Consider the following 12,052-nt stretch of genomic DNA (forward strand, 5'->3'; position numbering starts at 1 on the left):
CTTTTTTCTAATACATTGCATCTTTAATTTTAAAATGAAGCTGAAGGTATAAGATTCAGAGAAATGTTCACTTGAAATAAAGTAAAATACAGCAAGCCACTTAATGAGCATGACAGCCAGCATGCTGCATTTTTCACTAGCACTTTAGCCTATCTAGGTCACTCAGTCAAATCCAACTGAATGTTATATAGTAACCCGGGCAAGTTATTCAGTGACAATTTCATAGTTATGCTTTCCTTATCTTCTCTTAGCAGAATGTAAAATCCTATTTAGCAAGCTCATATTTTTGGTAAATATTGAGTAAAGAACTATTATTATGATAAAAAGAAATAAAGCTTTTATAAAGTTAAGCTTAAAGAAGACTTCAGCATCACACATAGTATAGTGCTCCTTGTTTGATGTGCTCTTGTGATCAGAAAGTCAATGTTCTCCAGCCTCCTCATGCCTTGACTTTGCTGAGAAAGAAGAAAAGAATTTAAAATTCTCTAAGTAGTATGCCATCAAATTAATTCCTCGCAAGATTCTCACAGGTATTACTGTTACCTATAATTTTTCTTCCCATTTTAGCCAAAGCTGAGCCAAAACCTTCAGGGCCTTAAAATTGAACTCCATACCACCTGAGAGAAAATTTGGGAAAGAATGGAGTCAAGGAAGTATTTGAAGAACAGATGGATTTTACCAGCAACCAGGGAGATGTTTTACACTCCTCCCAACAGCAAGGACAACCTCTGATGGCTAAAATCAAATGTTCTCGAGCACACGGGGAAGTAGGAGGTCATCTGCACTGCCAGATGGCCTCGCAGAATGGCTGTACAGCTCCGTGACCCTACTCCAGGGGACACATAAGTCACGTCATTTCTTTGTGCCCACAGAGCGCTGCACGCCATTGAGGTCCACCACTCCGGGAATGGGTGAGTCAGATGGAGTCTTATGTATTGGGTTGGGGAATAAGTTCGTAGCATTTTTACCGAAGACTTTTATTTAAACAAAAAATAATAATTATATCAATAAGTTAATCAATTATATATTCGCTGTTGCTGTTTACAACCTCTTCCCACCTCTCGACCAATTTGTTGATGCCGTTCCACCAAAAATCGCCTGGTCTGGTGTCAAAGAAGTTGTTGAGCCAGTTTTTAAGGACCTCTTTGTTATCGAAGGTAACGCCCTTCATATGGTTTGACAGGGAGCGGAAAAGATGGTAATCGGTCGGTGCAAGGTCCGGAGAATACGGATGCTGAAGGACCTCCCATTCGAGCTCTTGGAGTGCGGCTTTGACGACTTGTGCAACATGGGGCCTGGCGTTGTCGTGAAGGAGTATGGTTTGACCATGTTGATCAGGTCTTTTCAGTCAAATAGCCTCATTCACGTGGTGTAGCTGGGCAATGTAGACCTCCTTGTTGACTGTGGCATTCTTTTCGAGCATTTCTCAGTTCTTCATCGAATTCAGAAGGCTTTCCGCTGCGGCACGTGTCATCGACATCAAAGTCGCCATTTTTGAACTTTGCAAACCATTTCCGTGCTGTAGACTCGCCTATGACACCTTCTCCATACACGTCGCAAATGTCCCGGGCTGCTTCAGCAGCTTTTTGACCTCGATGAAAAGCAAAGAAGAGCAGGTGTCGAAAATGTTGATTTTTACCTCCTGGGTATTCCATTTCTAAGCCTCAAAACTAATAAAAAATTAAATAACTCAAAAATACAATTAACATAGTTTTGTAGAGCAGAAAGAGTTTTATCGAATGAATACTTACCCTTTGCCAAACAGCAAACAAATCGTTGTAAAATAAAAGAAAATATAAAAACGCTACGAACTTATTCCCCAACCCAATAGCAAGCACTTAGGCACCACTAAGAATGAACTAAATGAACAGAAAGCAACATGCTGGCAGTTTTAACATTTCGTTTGGAAGACAAAAATGTAAGGAATAGGAATAGGCTTAGCACATCACCACTTATGTAAATTCTAAACAGGTACAAACATATAATTCATATATTTTAGTATTTTTTATAATATCAGCTTTGGAACACAGAAAATTGCAGAACATCAAAGTATTATAGTCCTAAGTTAAAATTCCTTTCTCTACAACTGTTTAGTTCAGTATCTTTCTATGTAAGATTGAGTGAAGTTCATCTTAGTTACAGAGTTCACATTTGTGCCACACACAGCAAGCATTTAACAAGGGGGGATGGCCTATGTTTTTATAACATATGTGCATATATGTCAATCTGCTTATTTATATTGTTCATCCAGTAAAATATTTGGTTTAAAAATACATTACCTGAAATTCAGATTCTTGACTCTGATTTTACTATTGAAGTAATTATCTCTTTGTAGAAATCATGCCATTCCTTTTCACTTGGTAACAAACTCTTTGATAAGTTCTTAAGAACCTGTAAGGTTATTGTATGCTACAATGCTGGACCCCACAAAATAGATCCATTGCTTACCTATGAGTCCAAGAATTGAAAACTCAATATAAAACCAATTCTTTGAAGTGATACTATGTAAAAAGTCTGTGATTTTTGTAAAGTACATCTGTTTAGCTATGATATCATCTTCTAGCTGGAAAATTAAAACAAACAATACAAAAAGGCATTAGTACTTTTGGTCCTTCCATTGAATAAGTTACATTAGCTTTAAAACTGAAACAAATTTCAATAGACTATACTGAGAATGTATTTATGCGGTCATAATGTATTTATGAGGTATTTACTGTTGGTCAAATTTCATTTTCTGATCCTAAGACCAGAGATGATCTATTTCTTTCTAAATACTAACGTGTAAAATTCACTCTACCCCCTCCTTGGGGAAGTCTGTTTATCTGACTCCATTTTCATCCTCACAAATATTTCAGTTTCTGGTTGAAGACTGGACAGCTTTATGCTGAGATGACAAGTGTCACATTCTATTACCAGATATTATGGTAGACAAGAGGCTGGTTAGAGTGATGGTGCCGGTAAGCCCCCAAATATATCTCCATAAGAAAGGGGGGAAGGGAAACTTGATTTTTCTTTCTGAATGTAACTTATATTTTGCACAATCTAGACTCAGAGAGTGCCCTAAATGATCTAGTAGAAGAATTTGGAAGTCCTCAGGCACATTACCAGCGCACAAAATAGAATTGTACTGTTTCTAAGAGTACATTGGCTGGATTTAATTTTTTAATTTCATTGTCACTAACTAAGAAATTGAAAGGATTTTTATTCTCTTCCAATAGAAGACAAGACCCTATGTCAGACCTTCTCCTTACTCTCTCTGTTCTCCAATGATATTCTTCAAACTCTTCTCACACTGCAATGTCTCATGTAGTGGGTATACAGTTACTATTGGGGGACATAACATTCTTATTTATCTATATGCAGGTGCTTAGGGGGTGCAAACTATATAATTGATTTATTTCACAAATACAGTATAGGCACTGTAGAACTAGGTTACTCATAAAGTCCAAAGCAATGTAGGGTAGCAGTGATAAGCCTAGACACTAGCTGGCATTAAATAAGTGCTCGAATTATGTTTATTTAATGCAATAAACTGTGGGCAGAGAAATGTAGGTGGTACTATTTCTATTTTTTTTTCTAAGTTGGTAAGTTCTTTTCAGTTTGCTTCAGGTAACTATAATTTCTTCTGATAATAGTGACCCCAAGAAGACTAATATATAGTCAATTTTAAGCTTCATTTTGGTATTTTAAAATAGTGAGAATCTTCTATTTTCTGAGCATCAAGTAGAGTGGAGGGATGCATTAAGGAAGGAAGGAGTCAGAGGAAAGAAGGAGAATGTTAGACTCCCACTGTAAATTATGTTTGGACCAAGGTCATACCTGTAAATAATATGCGGCCTTGGGCTGGGCATACAGCATCAGAAAACAAAAATCCAAAGACTGTTTGATTTGCCAACTTAAGATAAATAATAAAATATGTTAATATTTGTTAATTTTGGTTAATTTTTGCTTATAAGCACACTTCAGTGATGAAAAACAAACTTTTTTTATACTTTGCTAATATAGAGCTCTATTTACATTAAATAAAATTGAAAATGTTATACTCAAAAGTTTCCCATCTTTATTTAGTGGACAGTGTCTGCCATTGCTAAACTAGGATACACATAGCCTATTTATCTTAAATTTGGGTTTAAATTTTGATTTATATAGAAAAGTTAATATTCTTTCATAGGTCTGGTTCAAATGAAAGCATAAAGAAACTTAATTCTAATGTAATGCTAAGCTGTGTACTCGGCCAGGGCCTGAAGGTATGAAGAGGAATACACAGTGCAGTTCTTGCCCTCCTGGGTCTCATAATCCAGCAAGAAAGACAGAAAAATCATACAACTAGAACACCTATATAAGAGCCCTGTAGAGATACTGGTCACGATGGTTTACAGAGAGACAGGGAGTGAACACAGGAGGCTGCAGGACATCCAGTATAGAGGACAGTATTGCAAAGGAACAGAATGTGTGAAACAGCAGTCCCCTTAGACTTAGGGCACAGAGAGCTGATGGAAGAGATGCTAATGACAGGAAGGCTGGCAGAGACCAGATCATCAAGGACATTTTATGACATGCTGGAAAACTCTGGACTTGCTCTTATATGAAAAGACTCTTCTGCCTACAGTGTGGAAAATGAATTGGAGGAAAGGCTAGCCTAGAGTAGGGTTAGGGAAAGCAAATGGATCTGGAATGGCCTGAACTAAGTCCAAGGCAGAGAAATGGGGAGGAGAGGGATGATGTGGAGAGAGATTTTAAAAGAAAAATGATGATAGAGACATAAAGGGCAGAAGGAAAAACAAGGATCTAGAGCAGGGGTCCCCAATTTTTTTACACAGGGGGCCAGTTCACTGTCCCTCAGACCGTTGGAGGGCCGCCACATACAGTGCTCCTCTCACTGACCACCAATGAAAGAGGTGCCCCTTCTGGAAGTGCGGCAGGGCCGGGGGCCAGATAAATGGCCTCAGGGGCCACATGCAGCCCGTGAGCCATAGTTTGGGGACACCTGATCTAGAGAGACTCCCAGTACTATGACTCTAAAAACTAGGCTTAATGTGGGTCAATAACTAAAAGCAAAATAAAACCCTTAAAAGATTTTCAAGTTATTAGAGAAATGCAAATCAAAACTGCAATGAGATACCACCTCACACCTGTTAGATTATCTATTATTAACAAGACAGGTAATAGCAAATGTTGGAGAGGCTGTGGAGAAAAAGGAACCCTCATACACTGTTGGTGGGAATGTAAAGTAGTACAACCATTATGGAAGAAAGTATGGTGGTTCCTCAAAAAACTGAAAATAGAACTACCTTATGACCCAGCAATCCCTCTACTGGGTATATACCCCAAAAACTCAGAAACTTTGATACGTAAAGACACATGCAGCCCCATGTTCATTGCAGCATTGTTCACAGTGGCCAGGACATGGAAACAACCAAAAAGCCCGTCAATAGATGACTGGATAAAGAAGATGTGGCACATATACACTATGGAATACTACTCAGCCATAAGAAATGATGACATCGGATCATTTACAGCAAAATGGTGGGATCTTGATAACATTATACAAAGTGAAATAAGTAAATCAGAAAAAAACAGGAACTGCATTATTCCATACGTAGGTGGGACGTAAAAGTGAATCTAAGAGACATTGATAAGAGTGTGGTGGTTACGGGGGGAGGGGGGAAAGGGAGAGGGAAAGGGGGAGGGGGAGGGGCACAAAGAAAACTAGATAGAAGGTGACAGAGGACAATCTGACTTTGAGTGATGGGTAATTGAAAGACAAGATAACCTGGACTTGTTGATCTTTGAATATATGTATCCTGATTTATTGATGTCGCCCTATTAAAAAAATAAAATTATAATAAAAAAAAACAACAAAAAAAAACAACCTCTGTAACACACAACTACACAATTGGTCAGAGATCACTATTGTCCAAAGTAATTTTATGGTAAATAGGTAGAAAAGAAAGTTAATTTAATAAAATAATATAAAAATAAAAAATTAAAAAAAAAAGATTTTCAAGTCCTGGCTAGTACGCTCAGTGGATAGAGCATTGGCCTGGTGTATGGATATCCTGGGTTCAATTCTGGTCAGGACACACAAGAGAAATGACCATCTACTTTTCTCCCTTTCTCTCTCCCCCTTCTTTTTCTCTTCCCCTCCCGCAGCCAGTGGTTCGATTGGTTCAATCGTGGCCCTAGGCACCGAGGATAGCTTGGTTGGTCTGAGTGCATCAGAATCAGGTGCTGAAGATAGCTCAGATGAGCACTGGCCCCAGACAGGGGTTGCCAAGTGGATTCCGGTCAGGGGTGCATGTGGGAGTCTATCTCCCCTTTCCTCACTTAAAAAAAATTCTACATTCTGACACACCATTTATTATTTTAAAACAAAACAGATCTAATACATTTCCTGGGATAAGACCTTTTTTCTGAATTCTGGCACATCTTTTGCTTTATTAAGTTTTGAGATCCAAATTAGTACACTTCTTATAATATCTACTACCTTTATAACCAAACAATCCTTCGTATACATATACTGAACTTTAATTTTTCAAAATTCTTGCATAAATCCTATAGTTTACTCTTACAACAACTTTTCCAAATATGAAATGTAAATTTTATTATACACACACAGAAAAGTTGGGGAAGCTAATTTAAAAAAAAGGCTAAATTGCCTGACTAGAATTATCAATAAATAGAAAAACTGGGTCTAGAATCCAGGTGTAATGATTTATAACCCTAGGATTTTTTCTCCATTATGCTTTTTCTCATTACAGTCTGTAAACATGAATATAGATAGTCAGTGGTGTGCTGATGGTAAGTGTTTAACATGTCTCTCTTTGAGGAAGAGGAGAGCTTTTGCCCATTTCTGTGGTGTGAATGCTCCTGATTTCACGTTACCAAATGATGTCACTGAACACAGATCTGGACATCAATGCACATAGTCAGCTCTTGCAAGTCTGTGGAGCTGGCTGTGTTTGGCAAAGGATCCAATTTGAAATAGGATCTGTATTTGAAATTAGATGCTGATTCCATCATTTCATCAAATGAAGTTAGCTATTTAAGGATACAATTTTCTAAATGTCATACCGCTTCAATTTTTGTGACTCCTTAGTTGATTGCTTGGCATGTAATGTGTCTGGATAAAAAAAGGCAGGTATTGAAATGACTTCTAAGGATCCAGACTTCAGTTGCCTCTTGAATCTATAAATAGAAGTAAATGGAGGCTTATAATTGAACATTTGATACACCAAAAATAACACAAATAGTTAAAAAAGAATTTCTTTATGCATATCTACATAATATTTTGATTTGAATAATTTTACATGTTGATACATGATATTAATATCATAGAATTAATACTTTTTAGCCAAAGTATATCTTCTATAAAGTAGAGACAGACATGTCAAAAAATTAAAATACACAAATCCCACATTCTGGGATGTACTTATACTCCCAAAATCTAGCATATTGCATTCTCAGGCAATTCTATTTGCTAGGCATTCCCTTTCTCCTTTTTTCTGCTGGAAGAATCCCTACTTATACCCTTAGTCTTAGCTCAATTGTTTCCTTCTCAAGAAAGTCCTTCCTGATATCTGTAAGTACAGTGAAATACTTCCTCCTACAGGTTTTCATATTGTACCCCCACCACCGCTACGATAACATTAGCCCCTTGTGATTTGGTTTTTGCCAGTTTTATCGCCCACTGGAACATAAACATGTGGAAGGCTGGGACCATTCCACATCTTGCTTGATCAATAGCTTCATATCGGTTTATCCGCACACAGCAGGAGATCATAAGCAGGAGCAGTGAAAGTAACCTCCTACGGTAAGGAACAGAACAATGTTCTAAAGATAAGCTAGTAGGGGCCCTGGATGGGTGGCTCAGTGGACAGAGTGTCATCCTGGCACACTGAGGTCCCGGGTTTGAGACCTGGCCTCGGTCTCTGGTTAGGGCATGTACGAGAAGCGATCAATGAGTGCACAACTAAGTGGAACAAGAGGGTGCTTCTCCTCTCTCCCTTCTGTCCCCCCACTTCCTCTCTCTCTCTCAAGTAAATGAAAAAAAGGTTTAAAGATAAACTAGTAGGCCTCTCACAGAGACAATGAATTTCAGGGAGAACAGATATTATACCAATAAGATGAAAAATATGGACTGTATTAGGAAGATAACCTACACAATTGGGGGAAATGATAAGCTATAATTCATCAGAGCTTAGATAGAACTGCAGGCTCTTTCTGCACAGATACACATTAAAAATAATATAATCACTAATAAAATAATTGAACAGGAAAAGTAAAATAGAAAAAAGAATAGCCATTTAAAAATTTATCCAGTAGTACTTACTTTTTTGTAATCATGTCAACAACAGAGTTTAAATAATTTTCATTACTCTAAAAATGAGAAAAATAGTTTACTGAAACTAAGCATGCCTCATAGTTTTATTAATACATGATTGCTATGTGTAAATCTACTTTATGTGTGGAATGTCATTATGTCCTAATCACTTCCAGTGTTTTCAGTTCTAAAAAATAATTTCAAATATCCATGTGTCTAAAAGGTGTGACTTGAATAATCAAAGTATTTTATTCTTTCCTTTGTCACAATATAAAATATACATTATTTACCCTTAAAAATTAGTAGTACACAAAACTATGCCATCTAAAACATTTTTTCCCTAAAAATCAGATGGCTTATCTCAAAGAACTGCTCTTTTTTGAAGATATCTTTATTTTGTGAGTAGTGTACGACAATAAGCCTACTTCTAAACCATTCCACATTTTTCCAGACAGTATTTCTCAGCTTAACCCTCAAATTTCCTCCCATTAACAAACTTTGTGTGCCTACTCTTTCTTGAACACTGGGCTATTAGATAACAAACTTATTTGTAAATAGCTTTTGGTGGTTTATTCTCTCAGGTGATTTTTTTTAAACAATCAATGGTATTTACAAGATGTAGCCTCAAGGCCCACAAGCATTCTCAATATAAAATTCTGAAAATATTTTGAATAAAGACAGTTTTAGCATGAAATCTGAGTTTTCTGGAAGGCACTTCTGAATATATATAGTTAGGTTGTTTGTTAAAAATATCAGTCACTATGCAAATAACGCTATTATAGAACTTAAGGTCATTAAGACAGCCATAAATTGAATCACCAGCTACTTGCTCATGCTAAAATATATTATACTTTAAACATAGTATTAATATTTATTCAGGATTTATTATGTGACAGGTGTCTTACATGTACTATAACAGTTAGTTCTAAAGACAAGTAGTAAAAAATAAGGGGTATAAGCCCCATTTTATTGATGAGAAAATTGAGGTTCAGAGCATTTAATCAACTTCACAGGCACAGAGTAAGAGGAACACCACCACTAACAAAAACAAACAAACAATCAGAAACAAAACGGAGCTCCTAGTTACATATTTAACAATGCAAATATGATACTTAAATAATCTTTTTAGATTGACATATTTAATTCCCTTTTGGTAGTACCAAAAAAGTATTAAATACATTGTCTGCTCTCCAAAAAAGGCCTGTGTGGATTATTTTGTTAAATTTAAGGGGCATGTGCAATGATATGGCGATTAGCATGCAGCCGGAGGACTGGGCCTAAAGACAGCGGTTACCCTCACACGTACATCTGCAATGGAGACAATCACGACCGAGTCCCGCTGCTCTGCCAGCGTCATCCTGGAGAAGAGCGAGGTCAGCGTCTGCTTCAGGTAACTGTGATCTCCTCGCTTAACCGTGGGAACACCCAGAGCAAAAGCCGCTGCAGGCACCCAAGCATGGAACCCCCATTTCAAACCGCGGAGGAAAAGACAATTGAGCATCAATATCTCTGTTTACTTCTATGTGTGGGTGAGTTGTATGGTCATATTACTTGCATATTCAGATATTTTGTGAGGATGAACTGTTATGGAACCATATTGCAAAGTTTAAAATAAACTATAATTTGATGTTTTGAATCCATTGTAGTAAAACTGTAAAAACAAACACCAGTCCACGTGTGCAATGGGCCAGTGTGACTTCCACCCATAAACAAGGTAAGGTCCTGAGAACCACTGACCTCTGCTTTCACATCAAGGGGCTGGCAGGAATAAAATGTGAGCCATGTTTGTAAGTTTACATTCTCTACTATTCACATTTAAAAAGGTGAAAATAAACAAGTGAAAGTGATTAAAAATATTAGGAGCTCACTCAATGGAATGGGTGAAGTCTGTGAGAAGGCACGTTTCTGTGTGTGTGTGTGTGTGTGTGTGTGTGTGTGTGTGAGAGAGAGAGAGAGAGAGAGAGAGAGAGAGACAGAGACAGAGAGAGAGACGGATGAGGACAGACAGATTTGGAGAGAGATGCAAAGCATCAGTTCCTCATTGCAGCTCCTTAGTGTTGTTAGTTGTTCATTGATTGCTTTCTCATATGTGCCTTGACCGAGGGGCTATAGCACAGCAAGTAACCCCAGGGCCACAGCAAAGCGAGTGGCCCCTTGCTCAAGCCAGCGACCCTGCGCTCAAGCTGGATGAGCTCGTGCTCAAGCCGGTGACCTTGGGAGTTTGCGAATCTTGGTCCTCCGCATCCCAGCCCAACGCTCTTATCCACTGTGCCACCGCCTGGTCAGGCAAGAGAAAGGCACGTTTCTGAGAGTTGGCTTAACATCCCCCTTCTAACTAAATGCTTTCCCCCTACCCGGCAAGCTTGAACTCATTCTTCAAGGCTTAGCTCAAACAACACTTCTGTACAGCCTTTGCAGACCTCAGTCCTCATAAAGATGGGGAAATAAGAAGATGACCAGATGAGAAGAAGATTTATCCAAACCAAAGGAGGAATGATGGACATCAGCATATTCGTCTGTACTGTTTGTGCTTTCTATATATCGATTACTGGGGCTAAGTATTTTAGTGGTTTTAAGAATCTATGGAATCTTCAGAGTGCTGGATTATTTGCAGGGATTAGAGAGTACAAAAAAGGAGGCAGCAGCTCTTTAATGAGAAAAGTTTAAAGCAGTTGAGCATTTAAAGGGAAACATTTTGAAGTTTTACATCCTGTTGTGTAGCCCAGTTATTATGGTATTACGCCCACGTGGGAGCAAGCAAGGCTGTGTAATCAGAAAAATCTGATGTTCAAAATGTCTTCAATTGCTCACCCCTCTGTACAATTAGTAAATCTCTGGGCTTCATTTTGTAAAATCTGTAAAACTAGTTAGCCATAAGATCTATTGTATTTGCCTCAGCTGTTGGGAAGTTAAATGAAATGATGAATGTGAAGCACAGAGTCTGGCACATAAGAAGCCCAACATGTTCTATCCTTCCATGTTTGTGCCAACCATGTTACACCAGATTAAAAGCTAAATGGTAAGGATTTGAGCTAAACCCTGGTGCCAGGGAACAAACTAAAGGTAATTAGGCCACGTAAGAACTGAATCCATCCCCACTGACCCCATACTATGCACTAGCAATGGTCAACATATTTTTTAACAGCATTTTGGGCACAAGTTTTGCAATTCCTTTGATTAGAGTCAGTAGAGAATTGTCTGTGATGAACAAAATAGAAACAGAGGCATGGATATATGGAATAGATTGATAGGTGTCAGAGGGGAGGGGATTGGGGACTGGATGCAAGAAGGTGAAGAGATTAAGCGAAAAACATATATAGCACAAAGACACAGGCAACAGTGTGGTGATAGGAGGGAAGGGGGTGGAACTAGGTAGAGGTGGGCAAAGAGGTGGGTAGTGAAGATGGAAAGACACCTTGCTTGGGGCAATGGACACAAGATGCTTTGTGCAGATGATGTTTTGTTGAGTTGTATACTTGAAAACTATATGGTTTTATCAATCAATGACACTCCAATAAATACAATTAAAAAAGAGAAAAGAATCACCAAGTACTGAGCAGATGCTTAACATATATTTGATTTATATTGACTTATTTTCAAAGCATCTGTATTAAAATTGAATTTGAATTCAAGTCTCCAAATATTTATTAAACTACTTTTTCAGCCAGACAATGTACTGATTTCTGGTGATCCAAATTAGTGCCAGATAGGCTGGTGGTCTAAATATCA

The 12,052-nt window shown here is 37.9% G+C and overlaps 1 protein-coding gene across 1 annotated transcript in view; it reads right to left on the reverse strand.

The window, feature by feature from the left end:
* MGAT4D (MGAT4 family member D) overlaps positions 1-12,052 on the reverse strand; it is a 53,297-nt gene that overhangs the window by 31,927 nt on the left and 9,318 nt on the right. Inside the window, exons 4-8 of the mRNA XM_066360167.1 lie at positions 9,630-9,763; positions 8,333-8,379; positions 7,075-7,188; positions 3,820-3,895; positions 2,449-2,563 (exon numbers count right to left, since the gene is read on the reverse strand). Of these exons, the coding sequence (XP_066216264.1) occupies positions 2,449-2,563; positions 3,820-3,895; positions 7,075-7,188; positions 8,333-8,379; positions 9,630-9,763 (486 nt within the window). The remainder of the gene's footprint in view (positions 1-2,448; positions 2,564-3,819; positions 3,896-7,074; positions 7,189-8,332; positions 8,380-9,629; positions 9,764-12,052) is intronic.

Source organism: Saccopteryx leptura, chromosome 1 (assembly GCF_036850995.1).
Source record: "Saccopteryx leptura isolate mSacLep1 chromosome 1, mSacLep1_pri_phased_curated, whole genome shotgun sequence".
NCBI classification, from domain to species: domain Eukaryota; kingdom Metazoa; phylum Chordata; class Mammalia; order Chiroptera; family Emballonuridae; genus Saccopteryx; species Saccopteryx leptura.